The 19,973-nt window shown below is 43.9% G+C and overlaps 1 protein-coding gene across 1 annotated transcript in view; it reads left to right on the top strand.

The window, feature by feature from the left end:
• The window catches only part of cramp1 (cramped chromatin regulator homolog 1), a 51,898-nt gene that overhangs the window by 491 nt on the left and 31,434 nt on the right, over window positions 1–19,973 (top strand). Inside the window, 11 exon segments of the mRNA XM_064988904.1 lie at window positions 43–413; window positions 2,624–2,829; window positions 11,357–11,510; window positions 11,960–12,043; window positions 12,384–12,432; window positions 14,265–14,350; window positions 14,591–14,714; window positions 17,393–17,474; window positions 17,734–18,493; window positions 18,496–18,893; window positions 19,355–19,529. Coding sequence (XP_064844976.1) covers window positions 43–413; window positions 2,624–2,829; window positions 11,357–11,510; window positions 11,960–12,043; window positions 12,384–12,432; window positions 14,265–14,350; window positions 14,591–14,714; window positions 17,393–17,474; window positions 17,734–18,493; window positions 18,496–18,893; window positions 19,355–19,529 — 2,489 coding nt within the window.

Genomic DNA, 19,973 nt, shown 5'->3' with positions numbered 1-19,973 from the left:
TCTTTTAAATTTCAATCATGTGTGTTGATTGTGTTTTGCCAGGATGACAGTTGGGCTGAGAGACGGCATCGGTGTCGATGGCCCGAATAATTCGGGCAGAAAGCTTGAAGGTTGTGACGAGGAGGAGAGCGGAGATCAGGGGAGCGAGGAGCGTAGTACAAAGAGAGACGAAGTGGAAATTCTTAATCCTTCAACTACGGGCTGCTCCAGTTCAGCACCGGTTATTACCGCCTCCGTATCGAACCAATCTGGACCTTGCTCGAGCCGACAGCCCCCGTCCTCGACAACACCCACCCCACCGAATCACGACCAGCATCATTTTTTGAGATCCAGCGTTCGACCGCCGAGCAAACGAATCCGGAAGGATTCCATCGCCCCAACTATCAATGGTCACAGCGGGGCAAAATCGAAAGGTATGCTGTGAAAGTGTTTGTGCTTGGGGGTCACATGTTCGTCTGTGTTACAGGAGTACCCCATCCCTCTTTTCCCCGTTGGTAGTGGACTTAGCTACTTTTTCTAATCCATTGATGATGGTTGAATATGGTCAGTGTTTAGAATGCAGGATATTGCGTTTATGCTGGCACTATCTAAACAAAACGGAAACATTAATTGTTTCTAGGCAGGAGCCTGGAAACCATCATTAACTGCATTCAAGTTGCGAGGCCATCCCATATTATTGCTTATGAGAGGGAGCTCATATAGGATAACTCTGAGTTGTCAGCATGAATTAATATTTTATTAAATGCTAATTTTGCGTTATTGGAATACTCAACTCAGTACTAATTATGACTCAACATATTATTTTTAGAAGCAGTGCTCACTCTGAGGATTGGGTTGTGTCTGTCCCCCCTGACCTGCACATTGTGAGGTGAAGGCCAGTGTTGCTCCAAGCCAGCCATGAGTGTTGTTTTTGGAACTTCGCTCCACTCCTCGTTGCAGGCCTGGCAAATGGAACAGACTTGTTTTCCTGCTGCCTCACTTTGCCAGCACTTCAGCCACGAGGAGAGGGTTTCTGTGGTGTGTTTTTGTAGGACAATGATGTTGTATGTGACACACAGGCCTCAGTCTGACTGTTTGTGCTAAAACAGATATTCTAAGTGTTGTTGTTTTTTAAGCTATTGGTCTCTCTCATTTTATTTGTCACATGCGCCGAATACAACAGGTCTTTGAGTGAAATGCTTACTAGCCCTTAACCAACAATGCTTTAAGAATTTTTAAGATGTATTATTTTTTATTAAGGGTTAAGTAAAAAAATATATAATTTTAAAGTCACAAATAATTAAACAGCAGCAATAAAATAACAAGCAAGGCTATATACATGGGGTACCGGTACAGAGTCAATGTGCTGGGGCACTGGGTAATTGAGGTAACATGTACATGTTGGTAGTGTTAGTAACTATGCATAGATAATAAACAGAGGAGCAGCAGTGTAAAAGAGGGGTCTGGGTAGCCCTTTGATTAGCTGTTCAGTAGTCTTATGGTTTGGGGGTAGAAGCTGTTAAGAAGCCTTTAGAACTTATAATTGGCACTCGGGTACCGCTTGCCGTGCGGTAGTAGAGCGAACAATCTATGACTAGGGTGGCTGGAGTCTTTGGCAATTTTTAGGGCCTTCCTCTGACATGGCACACTGCCTGGTATAGAGGTCCTAGATTGCAGGATGCTTGGACCCTGTGATGTACTGGGCCGTACGCACTACCCTCTGTAGTTCCTTGTGGTCGGAGGCCGAGTAGTTGCCATGCCAGGCGGTGATGCTCTCGATGGTGCAGCTGTATAATATCCTTTTGAGGATCTGAGGACCCATGCCAAATCTTTTCAGTCTCCTGAGGGTAGTAGGCTTTGTCGTGTCCTCTCCATGACTCTTGGTGTGTTTTGGACCATGATAGTTTGTTGATGTGGACACCAAGGAACTTGAAGCGCTCAACCTGTTCCACTACAGCCCAGTCAATGAGAATGGGGGTGTGCTCAGTCCTCCTTTTCCTGCAGTCCACAATCATCTCCTTTCTCTTGATCACGTTGAGGGAGGGGTTGTTGTCCTTGCACCACACAGCCAGGTCTCTGACCTCCTCCCTATAGGCTGTCTCATCGTTGTCAGTGATCACTGTTGTGTCATCGGCAAACTTAATGATGGTGTTGGAATCATACCTGGCTATGCAGTCATGAGTGAACAGAGAGTACAGGAGGGGACTGAGCACACAAACTGTCACAAACCATCTCAGGGAAGCTTGTCTTGCATACTCGTCGTTCTCACCATGACCGAAGTTCGGCGTCGTAACTGACTTCAGTGGGCAAATGCTCCCATTCGATTGCCACTGGCACGCTGGAGAAGTGTGCTCTAAATGGATAAATTCCTGTTTCAACTACCTGGCAGATGGCAGACAGTGTGGATGGTGTCATGTGGGTGAGCGGTTTGCTGAGTGCCCCATGGTGGGGTTATGATATGGGCAGGAATAAGCTACAGACAACAAACACAATTGTATTTTATTGATGACATTGTTGGTTAAGGGCTTGTAAATCAGCATTTCACGGTAAGGTCAACATCTGTTGTATTCGGCGCATGTGATTGGTTGCATTTGTATTTATGTTAATTGTACTTTTCCTCACCTTCTTTCCCTTTTTCACACAGGGTCAGAGAATGGTCCCTCTCACCAAGTGTCAGCTGGTCACTCCGGCTCCACGTCAGGCTCTATGGGGCCCTCGGGTAAGGCGGCCCCTAGAGGCCAAGGACCCGGGGTCAAGGAAGAGCCGGTGGGCAGCCAAAAGAGACCCCGGAGACAGTGGGAGTCCTGGAGTGCAGAGGACAAGAACAGCTTCTTCGAAGGGCTCTACGAGGTAAGTCAACTTTGAGCAGTACGAAATATAAATAAACTCAGCAAAAAAATAAATGTCACTTTTCAGGACCCTGTCTTAAATGGATAATTGGAAAAATCCAAGTAACTTTGCAGATCTTCATTGTAAAGGGTTTAAACACCCTTTCCCTTGCTTGTTCATTGAACCATAAACAATTAATGAATGGCCATTAAGACACTAACAGCTTAGACGGTAGGCTTTTAAGGTCACAGTTATGAAATCTTAGGACACTAAAGAGGCCTTTCTACTGACTCTGAAAAACACCAAAAGAAAGATTATATATCAACCTTATTACTTTGTTGTGTGTGTGGGGCAATTGGATCACATATAGTAATTCATCACTAAGACTACTACACTAATATGCACTCTCCTACTAGAAAACCACAGTATATGCAAACTGAAGTACTTACTCATAAGGAATTAGAACATTTTAGGCAATCACTTGGGGAGAGAAATCTGATGGTGCTTGTTCATTTAAGTATAGATGTTTGTTAAAATCCGTTACAGTCTAAGCTGTGGGGGTTCTGCTAGCATATATGGAATTGTTTTAAGAAGGTCATACCAATGATCATTTTGCTATTTGATTTTGAATTAAAACACCTTTTAAGTATTAAAATAATTTTATACATTTTATTTGGCCTTACTGCCCATTCAAACGCATTGAATAACAGATTCACAACATGGAACAACAGTCCCCAAAAATTCTAAGTGATGTTTGCTCTGAAGTATCTGACATATCCTGAGAGATGCATGAAAGGTCAGGAAACCGATATTTTTGTGTGTGTATATATACACTGCTCAAAAAAATAAAGGGACCACTTAAACAACACAATGTAACTCCAAGTCAATCACACTTCTGTGAAATCAAACTGTCTGCTTAGGAAGCAACACTGATTGACAATAAATTTCACAAACTGTTGTGCAAATGGAACAGACGACAGGTGGAAATTATAGGCAATTAGCAAGACACCCCCAATAAAGGAGTGGTTCTGCAGGTGGTGACCACAGACCACTTCTCAGTTCCTATGCTTCCTGGCTGATGTTTTTGTCACTTTTGAATGCTGGCGGTGCTTTCACTCTAGTGGTAGCATGAGACTGAGTCTACAACCCACACAAGTGCCTCAGGTAGTGCAGCTCATCCAGGATGGGACATCAATGCGAGCTGTGGCAAGAAGGTTTGCTGTGTCTGTCAGCGTAGTGTTCAGAGCACGGAGGCGCTACCAGGAGACAGGCCAGTACATCAGGAGACGTGGAGGAGGCCGTAGGTGGGCAACAACCCAGCAGCAGGACCGCTACCTTCGCCTTTGTGCAAGGAGGAGCACTGCCAGAGCCCTGCAAAATGGCCTCCAGCAGGCCACAAATGTGCATGTGTCTGCTCAAACGGTCAGAAACAGACTCCATGAGGGTGGTATGAGGGCCGACGTCCACAGGTGGGGGTTGTGCTTACAGCCCAACACCGTGCAGGACGTTTGGCATTTGCCAGAGAACACCAAGATTGGCAAATTCGTCACTGGCTCCCTGTGCTCTTCACAGATGAAGGCAGGTTCGCACTGAGCACATGTGACAGAGTCTGGAGACGCCGTGGAGAACGTTCTGCTGCCTGCAACATCCTCCGTTTTGGCGGTGGGTCAATCATGGTGTGGGGTGGCATTTCTTTGGGAGGCCGCACAGCCCTCCATGTACTCGCCAGAGGTAGCCTGACTGCCATTAGGTACCGAGATGAGATCCTCAGACCCCTTGTGAGACCATATGCTGGTGCGATTTGCCCTGGGTTCCTCCTAATGCAAGACAATGCTAGACCTCATGTGGCTGGAGTCTGTCAGCAGTTCCTGCAAGAGGAAGGCATTGATGCTATGGACTGGCCCACCCGTTCCCCAGACCTGAATCCAATTGAGCACATCTGGGACATCATGTCTCGCTCCATCTACCAACCATAGACTGTCCAGGAGTTGGCGGATCCTTTAGTCCAGTTCTGGGAGGAGATCCCTCAGGAGACCATCCGCCACCTCATCAGGAGCATGCCCAGGCGTTGTAGGGAGGTCATACAGGCACGTGGAGGCCACACACTACTGAGCCTCATTTTGACTTGTTTTAAGGACATTACGTCAAAGTTTGATCAGCCTGTAGTGTGGTTTTCCACTTTAATTTTGAGTGTGACTCCAAATCCAGACGTCCATCGGTTGATAAATTTGATTTCCATTGATCATTTTTGTGTGATTTTGCTGTCAGCACATTCAACTATGTAAAGAAAAAAGTATTTAATAAGAATATTTCATTCATTCAGATCTAGGATGTTTATTTTAGTGTTCCCTTTGATTTTTTTTGAGCAGTGTATATTTAACCCATTACTTTTGCCACTTAACTTTGGGCTCGGCGTTCCGCTAGCGGGACAACTTCCAGTGAAATCCGAATAAATAATCGTAAAAAATATGGATAGTAAACATTTATATATATTCAAGTGTCTTATATCAGTTAAAAGCTTAAATTCTTGTTAAGTCACCATATATACAGTACCAGTCAGAAGTTTGGACACACCTACTCATTCAAGTTTTTTCCTTTATTTGGATTTTTTTTTTATGTTTATTGTAGAATAATAGTGAAGACAAATGATGAAATAACATATGGAATGATGTGTTAAACAAATATATATATTTACATTTTGTGATTCTTCAAAGTAGCCACCCTTTCCCAACCGTCTTGAGGGAGTTCCCACATAAGCTGAGCACTTGTTGGCTGCTTTTCCTGCAACCTACGGTCCAACTCATCTTAATTGGGTTGATGTTGGGTGATTGTGGAGTAGGGGTGGGCGATATAACAATAATTATCGAGGTAATTACTTCCCTCAATTTGATAATGTTTAGATTCATTTTTGATAATGTCAATATATAATAATTAGGTACAGCAGTCCATTTCACCTTTGTGACACAGCAGGAGCATGAGAAGTGACAATGTGCACGTGTAGAGGTATACGCCACTAAAAACCACTTCGCACCTCGAGTGATGGAGTAGCGATTATTAACCACGAAAAATGAGTGATGTAGGCGAAAACGGTGGCAGTGATAACCATGGAGAAGGAGCAGCTTCCAACGAATAAATTGATTAAAAAGGGTTAAACTGTTTCAGTTATTTGGATGTGGTTTGGCTTTTTGAAGTCCGACAAAGAGTAGAGCAATGTTCGGTGCAAATTGTGCCATAGATAGGTGGCTACCAAGTCTGGTAATATGACAAACCTTCTTCACCATCTGAAGCAAAATCACTCTTTAGAACATGCAAAAAGTTTGGGTTTGCGTCACGGTATTGATAAACGCCCCTCAAGCACCAGCCAATCTAGGGATGTTTGCCCGAAGCAGTCAACACTGACTGACAGCATTTATGCCCTACGAGCAAACATCGAAAAGACACAAAGACATCACGAAGGCTATTATGCATTGTATTGCTAAGGACATGCTACCATTTAGCACAATCGAAAAGGAAGGTTTCAAGAGGCTTATCAATTTAATTAACCCCAGGTACATGCTCCTTGACAGCAAACATTTCTCTCTCACTGCACTGCCTAAACTCTACACGAGTGCAGGGAAACAATTGAGGAACCGCTCAAGACAGATTTTTACGTATTTTGCTACTACTGTGGTCTAGTTGCAGAGCCGTATTAGCCTCACTGTCCACTATATTGACCAAGAGTGGAGTCTTCAAAAGAAATGCCTTCAAACATTATACTTTCCCGACGATCACACGGGTAAAGCTATAGCAGAGGGGCTCATTGAAGCTCTCGCCTCCTGGGGAATTCAGTTAAGACGGACCAGTCTGCATTACAACAGATAGAGGTGCGAACGTGGTGAAGGACGCTCAAATCCACAAATGGACCCGACTGCAATGTTTTGGACATCGTCTACACTTGGCCATTGGTAAGTAACCTTGTTAATTGGGGATTATTTATGTAATTGGGTAGATGAAACTAAATGTGATCCATCAACTGATTTAAGTTAAATATTTTGATTTAACATTTTAGGTGCCTTTTCCTATTCATGGAAAAAGAAGAGACCTGGCAGTTGCTCAAAAAGAACACAACCTACCCCTGCATAAGTTGGTGACAGTCGCCTATCAGGTGGGGATCACGTCAAAAGATGGTGCAAAGAGTACTGGAGCAGCAGAAAGACATTTCACAGATCTTGTCCAGTGACAAGAAGACACTTAGCTCCCAGATATACAGATATACAGTTGAAGTCGGAAGTTTACATACACTTAGGTTGGAGTCAGTTTCCATACACTGAGTTGACTGTGCCTTTTAAACTCCTTGGAAAATTCCAGAATATGATGTTATGGCTTTAGAAGCTTCTGATATGCTAATTGACATCATTTGAGTCAATCGGAGGTGGACCTATGGATGTATTTCAAGGCCTACCTTCAAACTCTGTGCCTCTTTGCTTGACATCATGGGAAAATCAAAAGAAATCAGCCAAGACCTCAGAACAATAATTGTAGACTTCCACAAGTCTGGTTCATCCTTGGGAGCAATTGCCAAACGCCTGAAGGTACCACGTTCATCTGTACAAACAGCACGCAAGTATAAACACCATGGGACCACACAGCTGTCATACCGCTCAGGAAGGAGACTGTTTCCTAGTGTTCTGTTTCCTAGAGATGAACGTACTTGGGTGCGACAAGTGCAAATCAATCCCAGAACAGCAAAGGACCTTGTCAAGATGCTTGCGGAAACGGGTACAGAAGTATCTATATCCACAGTAAAACAGGTCCTATATTGATGTAACCTGAAAGGTCGCTCTTCAAGGAAGGAGCCACTGCTTCAAAACCACCATTAAAAAGCCAGACTACGGTTTGCAATTGCACTTGGGGACAAAGATTGTACTTTTTGGAGAAATGTCCTCTGGTCTGATGAAACAAAAATAGAACTGTTTGGCCATAATGACCATTGTTATGTTTAGAGGAAAAAGGGGGAGGCTTGCAAGCAGAAGAACACCATCCCAACTGTGAAGCATGGGGGTGGCAGCATCATGTTGTGGGGGTGCTTTGCTGCATGAGGTACTGGTGCACTTCACAAAATAGATGGCATCATTAGGAAGGACAATTATGTGGATATATTGAAGCAACATCTCAAGACATCAGTCAGGAAGTTTAAGCTTGGTTACAAATGGGTCTTCCAAAAGGAGAAGGACCCCGAACATACTTCCAAAGTTGTGGCAAAATGGCTGAAGTCCTTCCAGACTCATATTAAGCATCTCCAATCCAAAATTAAATCTAGAATCAGCTTCCTATTTCACAACAAGGCATCCTTCACTCATGCTGTTAAACATACCCTTGTAAAACTGACTATCCTACTGATCCTTTACTTTGGTGATGTCATTTACAAAATAGCCTCCAACACTCTACTTAGCGAACTGGATGCAGTCTATCACAGTGCCATCCGTTTTATCACGAAAGCCCCATGTACTACCCACCACTGCGACCTCAATGCTCTCTTTGGCTGGCCCTCACTTCATATTTGTCGCCAAACCCACTGGCTCCAGGTCATCTACAAGTCTCTGCTAGGTAAAGCCCCTTATCTCAGCTCACTGGTCACCATAGCAACACCCACACGTAGCACTTGCTCCAGCAGGTATATGGCACTGGTCATCCCCAAAGCCAACACTCCCTTTGGCCGCCTCTCCTTACAGTTCTCTGCTGCCAATGACTGGAACGAATTGCAAAATTCTTTTTGCACCCCTGTATCTCTACTTGCACATCATCATTTGCACATGTATTAATGCTAAATTGAAATTATTTGAGCTTCTATGGGCTATTTATTGCCTAACTCCCGACTCCTCTACATTTGCACACATGGTACGTAGGTCTCTCTTTTTCTTTTGTGTTATTGACTGTACTTTTGTTTAACTTTTTTTTTGTCGCACTGCTATGCTTAATCTTGGCCAGGTTGCAGTTGTAAATGAAAACTTGTTATATACTGGCCTACCTGGTTAAATAAAGGTGAATTAAAATAAACATTATATCCTTTGTTTTCTTCAGGCTTTCTTATTCTGAAGCAGAAGTGACCCTTGTAAACGTTATTTTATTATTTTCGTGATAATTATCATTATTGAATGAGAACTTATATATATATTTATTTTATTTTCCATATAGCCCCAGCCTTATTGTGGAGGCCAGGTCATCTGGTACAGCACTCCATATTTCCACCAAGCTAATGTCCATTGCTCGTGTTTCTTGACCCAAGTCACTTCTTATTGGTGTTATTAAATAGTGGTTTCTTTACAGCAGTACGACCATGAAGGCCTGATTCACGCAGTCTCCTCTGAACAATTGATGTTGATGTCTGTTACTTGATCTCTGTGAAGCATTTATTTGGGCTGCAATCTGAGGTCCAGTTAATTCTATTGAACTTATCTGCAGCAGAGAACTCTGGGTCTTCCTTTCCTGTGCCTGTCCTCATGAGAGACAGTTTCCTCATGGCACATGATGGTTTTTGCGACTGCACTTGAAGAAACTTTCAAAGCAATGATGCACCATCATTTCGCTTTGCTTATTTGAGCTGTTCTTGCCGTAATATGGACTTGGTCTTTTACGAAATAGGGCTGTCTTCTGAAAAACACCCCTACCTTGTCACAACACAACTGATTGGCTCAAACACATTAAGAATCGACTTACCAAGGCACACCTGTTGCTTGAAATGCATTCCAGGTGACTACCTCATGAAGCTGGTTGAGAAAATGCAAAGCTGTCATCATGGGAGAGGGTGGCTACTTTGAAGAATCTTATATATTTACATTTTTACCATTTTTGGGGATAATACATGATTCAATGTGTTATTTCATAGTTTAGATTTTTTCACTATTCTACATCGTAGAAAATGGTACGAATAAAAACCCTTGAATGAGTAGGTGTGAACTTTTGACTGGTACTGTACTGCCATTCATTTTTTAAATATTCAACCCGTTCCGGTGGACCTTCATTCTTTTCTTGTGAGGCCTGTGGGCTTCCTAGAGCAAAATAACCGACATTTACATGTTTGAGAGTCGTCTTTCCATAGCGGGGTCATAACCGTTTGGACGCTGCAGACTATTTTGTGAGAAGACCGGTATTTGGGATGTCTCATGGTCTGATGAACACCGCTCTTACCTTTCACCGCAGATGCGTAAGTGCGACATCAACGGATGCGGAGGATTTGAGACATCCAATGCAAAAAAAACTGTCTCTTCCTTAAACCACTGATTTAAATGGCCATTTTTATATGCTAATCTGAAGGTGCTGGTCCCTGAAGGCATTCAAAATGCAGTTTGTGCATTCACTTTGATGTGGCAACAGTGACGGGTAGAGGAGAGCCAAGAGTGTTGTACCAATGCGTGTGGACAGAGTTGTAACTCGTTTGAAGGCCAGTTGTGAGGGTTTGCGTCCGGAGTGGACGCTGTGCAAATAGTGGGAGATGTATAGAAACCTCCTTTCAGTGTTCGTTGTGCCTCTTGCAGGATGGGTCTGTACTTTCAGAAGTTCCATGACATGCAGGCAAAATGCAAACCCTAAAGTCAAACTGCACGCAGATGCATACATATGGTATCCACAAGTTCATCTGACTCTGGAGAAGAATATAAATTGCCTCATTGCCAAAATCCAGAGGTTTCCCTTAAACAGCTGTTAAGTTTGATCGGTAGCAGATAATTCTATTTTGATTTTAAGATTAGAATAGCAGAGGAGAGGATGCCTTTTGTCTTGTTGGGAAAGTGGTCAAAGTAGCTGATTTTTTTTGTTTCGAGTTACATTGTTTACAGTGAACAGATTGCAATGTTTGGAGTGACTATCACAATGGAACCTTCAGAATGCTGAGAAATTCCCGTACGTGGATGGAGGACAAAAAAATGTCAGTTTAGTATTTTAAAAATAGCTTCAACTATTCCAGACTAATATACACGTTTTAAAGTTTGAACAGCGTTTCTAGCGTAAACAGTGTAAGAGGATTAGCTTTGTATAAGAAAAAATAAAGCGATAAGTCCAAAATAATTCTTACAAATATCTAGTGTTGCTGCTGTCGCAAGCCTTATAAGTCGAAGTTTGTTGGAGATTTAAAGTGGGGACTCTTTCTTTGCAAGCCCCACTAATAATAATTGATTGCATTTTATAAAGCAACTTTCCACCTACAGTAGGTGCTCAGTGCTTGTCATTATAAGGGGGGAAACACCTGTTCCACCACACATGTAGCACTGCAACCATTTTGTGCCAGAACACTCACCATAAATCAGTTATTATGGTGGTAATGTTCGGAGTGTTGTATGCCAATTGGAAATTTAGGTGGCCATGATTTGAAAGGGGCCAGGTTGGGAATTTAGCCAGGACACCAGGGTTAACACCCCTGCTCCTACAGAAAGTGCCATGGGGTTTTTAATGACCACTGAGACTGCACTCTATGTCCTGTGTTCACCGATAGACCAGAGGGAAGAGTGCCCCCTACTCCAACTCAACTTCCATATCTCTAATAGTGTCGGCCTTTCTCTCTCACTCTCTGTAGCATGGGAAGGACTTTGAGGCGATCCAGACGAACATAGCTTTGAAGCATAAGAAGAAGGGGAAGCCAGCCAGCATGGTGAAGAACAAAGAGCAAGTCCGACACTTCTACTACCGCACCTGGCACAAGATCTCCAAGCACATCGACTTTGCCAACGGTAAGCTAGCTTGTCTCTGTTTCGCTCTCTTCTCTCGTTATTTTTAAAATAGAACTCTCCACTCACCTCTTGCTTGTTTACACAGTCTTATTTTCTTTTTTTATGCCCGTGTTTCGGTTTGTTGACTAAAACATTGACCTTCAAAATCAGTGTGAAACTTTGCCTGCGACCTGTATGCAAAGTTTCATTTGCGAATGCCAACTGGTCTTCATAAAAAGCAGGTTGGTTGCTATCTGCGTTCATTTCTTCTTTTGAATCCTATTATGTTTGATACACACACACCTGCAAGCAACTCATTAAATGTGCAAGAGCGAAACTGTCTTTTGATCTCACCATCAGTGTGAGACCTGTCTTTAAATTGGTTGTGATCACCCAAGATCACTTGTATGCTGCAATTGTTTTCTTTTCACATTTATCCCATAACATGCCCAGTTCCTCCTGTCCCACAGTGTACTCCCGTGTGCTGAAGAAGTCTTCTCAGGAGTTGTATGGTCTCATCTGCTACGCTGAACTTAGGAAGAAGGTTGGAGGATGTAAGTCAAGCAGGGTGTGTGTGTGTGGGTTGGGGGGGGCTGTATCCGTCTTGTCTTGGATGGTGTGTTTGACACTGGCCTCTGTTTCTGGGGCTGGTTGGCCACAATGGAGCTGATTTTAATTGTTGCGCTGGACAGGGCCGGGGTCATGAGGGACAGTTAAGTGTGGCGAAGGTCATGAAGGATGTGTTGTTACTATGTCTGTGTTAATCTTGTGTCCAAAGATAGAAAAGCTAGCTAACTCCTGTTGGAGGACATTTTTAGATATGTTTGTGTTGTCTTCACAAAGCAAGTGCAAGGAGGTACGCACTAGCTTTTCTAACTCTGTTGTTGTTCATAGTGATGGACGATAAGAACGTGGCCAAGCTTAACGAGCTCATCCAACAGGGGTAAGACTGAGACCAAAAATGATAACAATGTAACCGCAGCTTTTATAAATATACCACCTCTTTTCTTTAAGACTTTAGGGTTAAAAGTAGTTGATTTGTTTATAAATTGTTTACACATTTGAAATTAACCATTATATACACCTGTTTTTATGTACACCCATATAGTACCTCGTCGGTACCCCCTTTGCCTTTAGAACAGCTTGAATTCTTCAGGGCATTAGTTTTACAAGTCGGAAATGTTACACAGGGATGTTGGTCCATTTTAATGCGATGGCATCGCGCAGTTGCTGCAAATTGGATGGCGGTACATTGCCGCCACCAGTCTGTATTGTTGACACTAGGAAGAATGGGTCCAGGGACTCATGCTGCTTACGCCCAATTCTTCCTGTGCCATCAGCATGACGCAACAATAATCGTGAATCGGGACTGGCACTGTCAAAGTTTTTTTTGTCCCACCATTCTCGGGAAACCCTGGAAACAGTCTTGCATGAAAAGCCCATGAGGGCTGCCGTTTCTGAGATACTGGATCCGGCGTGCCTGGCACAGACGATCATACCACGCTCAGTCGCTTAGGTCACTCGCTTTGCCCATTCTAATGTTCGAACAGTAACTTGATGCCTGTCTGCCGGCTTTATATAGCAAACCACGGCCACGTGACTCACTGTCTGTAGCATCGAGCCATTTTCGTGAACAGGGAGGTGTAGGTAATAAACTGTCCGGTGTGGCGATATACTGAACAAAAATATAAACACAATGTAATGCGTTGGTTTCATGGGCTGAAATAAAAGATCCCAGAAATGTTCCATATACAAAAAATATGTATTTCTCTCATTTTGTGCGTAAAGTTGTTTCCCTCCCTGTTAGTGAGCATTTCTCCTTTGCCAAGATAATCCATCCACCTGACAGGTGTGGCATATCATGTAGCTGATTAAACATGATCATTACACAGGTGCACCTTGTGCTGGGGTCAAGAAAAGGCCACTAAAGATGTGCAGATTTGTCACACAACACAATGCCACAGATGTCTGAAGTTGAGTGAGCTTGCAATTGGCATGCTGACTGCAGGAATGTCCACCAGAGCTGTTGGCAGAGAATTTATTGTTCATTTCTCGACCATAAGCTGCCTCTGACTTCGTTTTATTGAATTTGGCAGTATGTCCAACCGGCCTCACAACTGCAGACGACATGTAATCAGGACAGCCCAGATCCTCCACATCCTGCTTCTTCACTTGCGTGAATGTCTGAGACCTACCAACAGGACAGCTGATGAAATTGAGGCGTATTTCTGTCTGTAATAAAGGCCTCTTGTGAAAAGAAAAAATACAAATTCTGATTGGTTGGGCCTATCTCCAAATTGGGTGGGCCTATGCCATCACAGGCCCACCAATGGCTGCGCCCATGCCCAGTCATGTAAAATCTATAGATTAGGGCCTAATTAATTTAAAATTAATTGATTTCCTTACTGTTAAATTCGCTAATGAGGGAGGTAGCTTATGGTAAAGAAATGAACATTAACATTTCTGGCAACCGCTCTGGTTGATATTCCTGGAATCAGCATGCCAACTGCACACTCCCTCAACTTGAGACACCTGTGGCATTTTTTTGTGACTAAACTGGACATTTTAGAGGCCTTTTATTGTCCCCAGCACAAGGTGCACATGTGTAATGATCATGCTGTTTAATCAGCTTCTTGGTATTTCACACCTGTCAGGTGGATGGATTATCAACACTTTACATGTTGAGTTTTTGTTCAGTGTAGATGGTTGATATTTTGTAATTGTCATTTTTGCTGTAGTTTGTGTTTATCTCATGTTTCTGCTCTATTCTCCCAGGGCCACCACGGTGCGTTCTAAAGGCAGGAACCTACGCATCAAAGCTCCCATGTGCCGTGCACTCAAGAGGCTATGTGACCCAGATGGTGAGTATACACACGCACAAACACACATTGACAGACACTCACACAGCAGGGAGAGGGCGGAAGTGTATGAATGGGGACGTTGAGTCATGCATGTGGGCAGGAGGGGATGGATTTCCATGGCAATACTCGGGAAGGGGGCGGATGAGTAGGGGAGAGAAAGTGGTGGTGGTAATGATGCTGATCATCTTACAAATTTTATCCCCCTTTCCTTTACACCTCCCTCTCACTCACTTTCTCTAGGAGTGAGTGATGAAGAAGACCAGAAGCCTGTGCGTCTACCTCTGAAGGTTGCCGTAGAGCTGCAGCCGCGTAGCAACCACTCCTGGGCCCGTGTTCAGAGTCTTGCCCATAATCCCCGCCTCAGGTCAGTGTCAACTAACTATGAAGACTATAATTTCTGATTTTTTTTTGTGTTAACTTCCTGTATACGAAAGGTGTACTGCAGGGTCAGTATTGGGACCAGTTCTCTATTCATATTTATATAAATAAAACCGTGTTGAAACGTGTGATATTAATCTGTATGCAGACGATACTGTTATGCATGCTATTGCCCCAGCTGTAGATGGTGAGCTGCAATCTGACTTTGTTGCCTTACATCAAGCACTGGTTGGTTTAAAACTTGTACATAATGCGGGCTAGACTAAATGCAAGTCCTCTAATTCTTTCAGATGGACTACATATTTATTCATTGAGTGTTTTGCCCATAGATCGGGTTCCCGCCTATAAATGTCTGGGCATTTGGATTGATCAACACTTAACGTTGAAACATACTCATGAAATCCATGGCGTGGTTTTGTTTTATAGTATGAAGAGTACAGCTTAACGTAGCTAAATAAAATTAAAAGGATATTTTCTCCAAACGATATGAGGGTGTGTACATGCAGCTATTGTGTTGCACTGTTAAGAAAGAAACAAGTCTTGCTGTACGTTTTGATTTTTAATACATTCTAAGGCTGCATGACGCGTCTAATTTGGGGAAAAATAGCATGAAAGGCATGAACTCTGTTTAGTTTTTTTGCGCCGGCTAAATACGCTTGCTCCATCTCATTCACATTTTGACAAGTACTTGATAATGCCTCAAATTTCCCGTCGGCATCCCCTTTTTGTGGCCGCATTGCCCCCTAAAAAAAGTACATACATTTTTTTGGCCAGTTGTGCCCCTGGCCTGAAAAATAATAATTCCCTTCTCCCGGCTTTGTGCGCCGAAGCACCTCTCGGATATCTAAATTCTTATTAGCCAATGCCAGTCACGTGATCGGGTCGTTCTCACAGGCTACTAGTGAAGACCGACACGTCGGGGACGCAACTGTGCGTGTCCTTATCGAATTCCGAGGTGCATGTTGAAGATGTTGGAAGAACTGTCCACATTTACTTTTCGTCAGCTAACAAGATGAGTAGGCCCAACGAACAGCAAAAGCACTAGCCCATGTCAATCTACTATGCCCCATAAGTACAAAAGTTTACCTATTCTGTGCGATAAATAAATATTTCAAACATAATCTGGGACAGTTGTGGGATGCGATAGATCCCAAATTAATACAACTACTAGCTTCAAAAAAGCAATGAGGCTGACACAACAGATCAGAACATTTAGCTTAAAATGTTGATAAACTATTAGGCTATTTCTTCACATTAGAAGTGCAGCAATGTGCACATGGCAGTAGGCTATAAGTGTGAATGTTCCAAAAGGCAATCAATTAGCGGGAAAACGACATTCTGAAAAATGCGATTTTATAAAAAAAAAAGCATTACATGCATAAAGGTGTGTTTTTTAATTTTTTTAATTATCTTCCCCAAACTTGAAACTCACGTGCTGCGTGTATGTATGCCAGTTAGGCTAAATAACTGTTGTAAAGCAGATAAAATTAAGAATGTTGAAGTTACTTGTCCACTTAAATTGTGACACAAACCTTATCAAAAAATATATGCCTAATGGGCTAGGCTACATGATGTGTGCGACTATGAGTTGAAAAAGTTTTTTGTAAGGAGTGCTGTTTCTTGCTTTACTGCACACAAACTGGGCTTCATTCACAAGTGATAATATTGCCACCCATCAGACTATTCTTAATTTAATCTTGTCTTTACATATAATTTAGTATAGGTGTGAAATGTGTTTTGATTTAGAATGGGCTATTATCATGCACCTGTCTTGGAACAGGGGCTGGGGGAAAAATACATGTCATCTATGCACTTAAATAGTGAATGGAGGGTGCTTTTCCAGTGGTTCGTTTTCATGCCATGAGGTAGGCTATACTGTTGTAAAGAGATGCAATGTGCTTACTATTAAGAACAAATAAATAAATATAGTAGGCCTAGCCTATAGAAAGTTGAGAAAGTATCATCTTTTTAATAGAGGCTATCAAAACTGTTTTCTCACTTAATTGCATAGCCTATAGAAACATGAGCATAGACTCAACATTAAGTGATTTACTAAAATTTTCGTTTTGATTTTGCATTGATGTCAGTGATTAGAGGGACAACTGTGCTGAATACCAGGCAGTTAGCAAGTTTGGTAGGCTACTAATGCAGCATCAGTGCTTGGAGAAGCCTAATTACCGTGACTAAACGGTCATGACCCGTGACCGCTGGTGTGGCTGTAATACGGTTACTGTGACAGCGCTCAAATCTATTTTTTTTTTCCCAAATTTTGTGTTGTGCTATATTTTTTATTTTACATTTGTATTGATTGCTTTTTCCTTTCACATTGCATTTGATTGTTGTATTACTGTGATCAGGGCACCCTTGAGAATAAGTGCCTGGTCTCAATGGGTTTTCCTTGAATAAATATTAGATTTTTTAAAAATCAAGATGGGCAGAAAAATCTTTATGCTTTTGGGACACCCAACCCTGATTGTTTGGATCCCTAAACATAGCGGCCATTACATGAAGCATATTGTCATTATCATATTGGGTTTTGCTAGGTTGTGTCGTGCTGAACATGCCCCTGTCAGTGTTTTAAGGTGTGTGTTGTCTACAGGAGTTGTCTTTGCTGAGAAATGTAGTATTTTCTAACATTGTTTGTTCTTCTGTGTGGTGATGTAGGATGGTGGTGGAGCTACATAGGAAGGTGTCCAGCCTGATTGAGTTCCTGAAACAGAAGTGGGCCGTCCAGGACCAGCGGATCGTATCCTTCCACATCACAACAGTTATGTCATGTCCGTCTTATAGCACTTAGACCACAACCTAACTGATTATATTTTATCTGGTCAAGTATAGAATCGCATGAAATTAGCACCAGACACAACCTGCTGGTAAAAAAAAAGTCTCATGAGCTGATCCATAGAACTTCAAGAGATAAACAGATAATATTTATCCAAGTTGATGCTCAATTCTTGTTTTTGTTTGACTTCTCTGCTGACCCTCCTTGACCGTACTGTGTTCAGCTGAAGAGCCTGCAGGAGCGCGAGGCGTTAGGGGTAACCCAGCAGCACAGTGGTAGCGGCAGCCCTGCTCTCCCCTGTAGAGAAGACAAGGAGGACCTGTTCCTATACCCAGCTGAGACCAGCACCTTGACCCCCCTGCCCAGCGTAGCCCGTGTGGTTCACTCCAAGGCCTCCTGCACTGTCCACTGGCAGGAGAGTGGCAAGCCCCGGCCCGGCCCCAAGGAGTTGATCCCTACCGCCCAGATTCTGGGCATCCAGGGGGCCCCGCTCCTCCTCCCCCGGGGGGGCGTGGCCAAACCTGGACGAGGTGGTGGTGGTGGGGATGCTCGGCGTGTTGGGGGTGAGACCCTCATATCCACACTTGAAGGAGGAACGTTGGGAGGGGGAGCAGGGCCAGAGCACAAGAATCTGAACCAGATAACATCTCCTATACCTCCACTTCCTCCTCCTTCGTCTTTGCTGCTGTTGTCTATGACTCAGAAACAGGAGGGTGGTGTAGCTGTGGGGCAGGTGGAACAGGAGAAGGGGCTGGGGGAAGGACCGGGGGTAGGGGAGGCCTTGGGGGCCAAGGGAGGAGATGGGGACTCCATTTCTCAGGACCAGGGGGGTAGTTCTTGCTCTGCAACTGTTCCGTACAGGCTTGAAGAGCGGACCACAGGGGTTAATGGCAGTGACGGTGCCTCTCCAGAGAGGAACTCCCTCCCCCTGTTGGACCCCCTGGTTCCCACCACACCTCCACCGGCACTGCGACAGGTGGAGGACGTCCCCCAGACCAGGGGCAGGGGAGCGCAGCAGCCCCAGGAAAGGAAGAGTCTGGTGGGGTTGGTGGTGGTGGAGGAGGAAGCAGCACACCAACCCTGGTGTCCTGTGGTCGGTCGGCCCAGCGGATCTGTGATGAGGGCTGGAGCTCGCGGGGGTCAGACAGCAACGTGACTCTGGCAGAGCTGTACCTGATGCTGGGGAAACCTGGGAAACTGCAGCTGGAGTACGAGTGGCAGCCGGCTGCTGTTGCAGTCCCGGAGATGGGGGACGAGGGTCTACAGGGACCAGGGCAGACATGCCCACAGCTACAGTCACCACGCCCCCTGCCCCCACCCTCCACCCACCGCGTCCTGCGCTGTCTGCTCCGGCTGGTGTCATCAGAGGTCAATCCCAAACCTGTGAGTCAACACCGCCTAGTGATGCAAATTCTTCATAGCCACTGGCCACATTTGAATTCTCTACACTTTGTCTGAAGTGTGCACTCCTGCACTCTCCCTCATGGATTTAAAAGTAATCGACTGGAAAGGGAAAGGGGGATACCTAGTCAGTTGTACAACTGAATGCATTCAACTGAAATGTGTCTTTCGCATTTAAAACAACCCCTCTGAATCAGAGAGGTGTGGGGGGCTGCCATAATCGACATTTAAGTCTTTGGTGTGAGGATTATGGTGCAAACGCCCTCTAGCCATGCTTACACCAAACATTTAAATGCATGAGGTGGAGGGATCGAGTGCACTGGAGAAGGGTAGAGAATCGGAATGCAGACACTATGTAGGAGACTTTAAACAGATTATGGGATTTAATAGCCTTAAGTAATTTTGTTTTCTTCTAATGACCTCTCTCCTTTCATCTCCTTCAGGCCCCAGAGCTGTGCTCCACAGCCACGTCTCCGGTAAAGCCATCCCAGGAGGAACAGTCCCTTACCCCCCCAGGCAAGGCCCCGGCTGTGGGGGTACGGAGCCCCAACTGTGGACGACCACAGCCCCTGGGGGTCCGAGCGACAAAGCTGATGTTACCAAACCCTGGGTCCTCCGGTAGCTTACCAAACTCTTATCACATGCAAATGCACACACACACACACACACACACACACACACACACACACTAGAGGTTGACCGATTATGATTTTTCAATGCCGATACCGATTATTGGAGGACCAAAAAAGCCGATACCGATTAATTGGCCAATTTATTATTTATACATACATACATACATACATACAGGGGGGGGCAAAAAAGTATTTAGTCAACCACCTATTGTGCAATTTCTCCCACTTAAAAAGATGAGCGAGGGCTGTAATTTTCATCATAGGTACACTCCAACTATGACAGACAAAATGAGAAAGAAAATCACATTGTAGGATTTTTTAATGAATTTATTTGCAAATTATGGTGGAAAATAAATATTTGGTCACCTACAAACAAGCAAGATTTCTGGCTCTCACAGACCTGTAACTTCTTATTTGAGGCTCCTCTGTC

The sequence above is a fragment of the Oncorhynchus masou genome, chromosome 15, assembly GCF_036934945.1.
Source record: "Oncorhynchus masou masou isolate Uvic2021 chromosome 15, UVic_Omas_1.1, whole genome shotgun sequence".
Classification (NCBI taxonomy): domain Eukaryota; kingdom Metazoa; phylum Chordata; class Actinopteri; order Salmoniformes; family Salmonidae; genus Oncorhynchus; species Oncorhynchus masou.
This window is presented reverse-complemented; position numbering and strand designations above follow the sequence as displayed.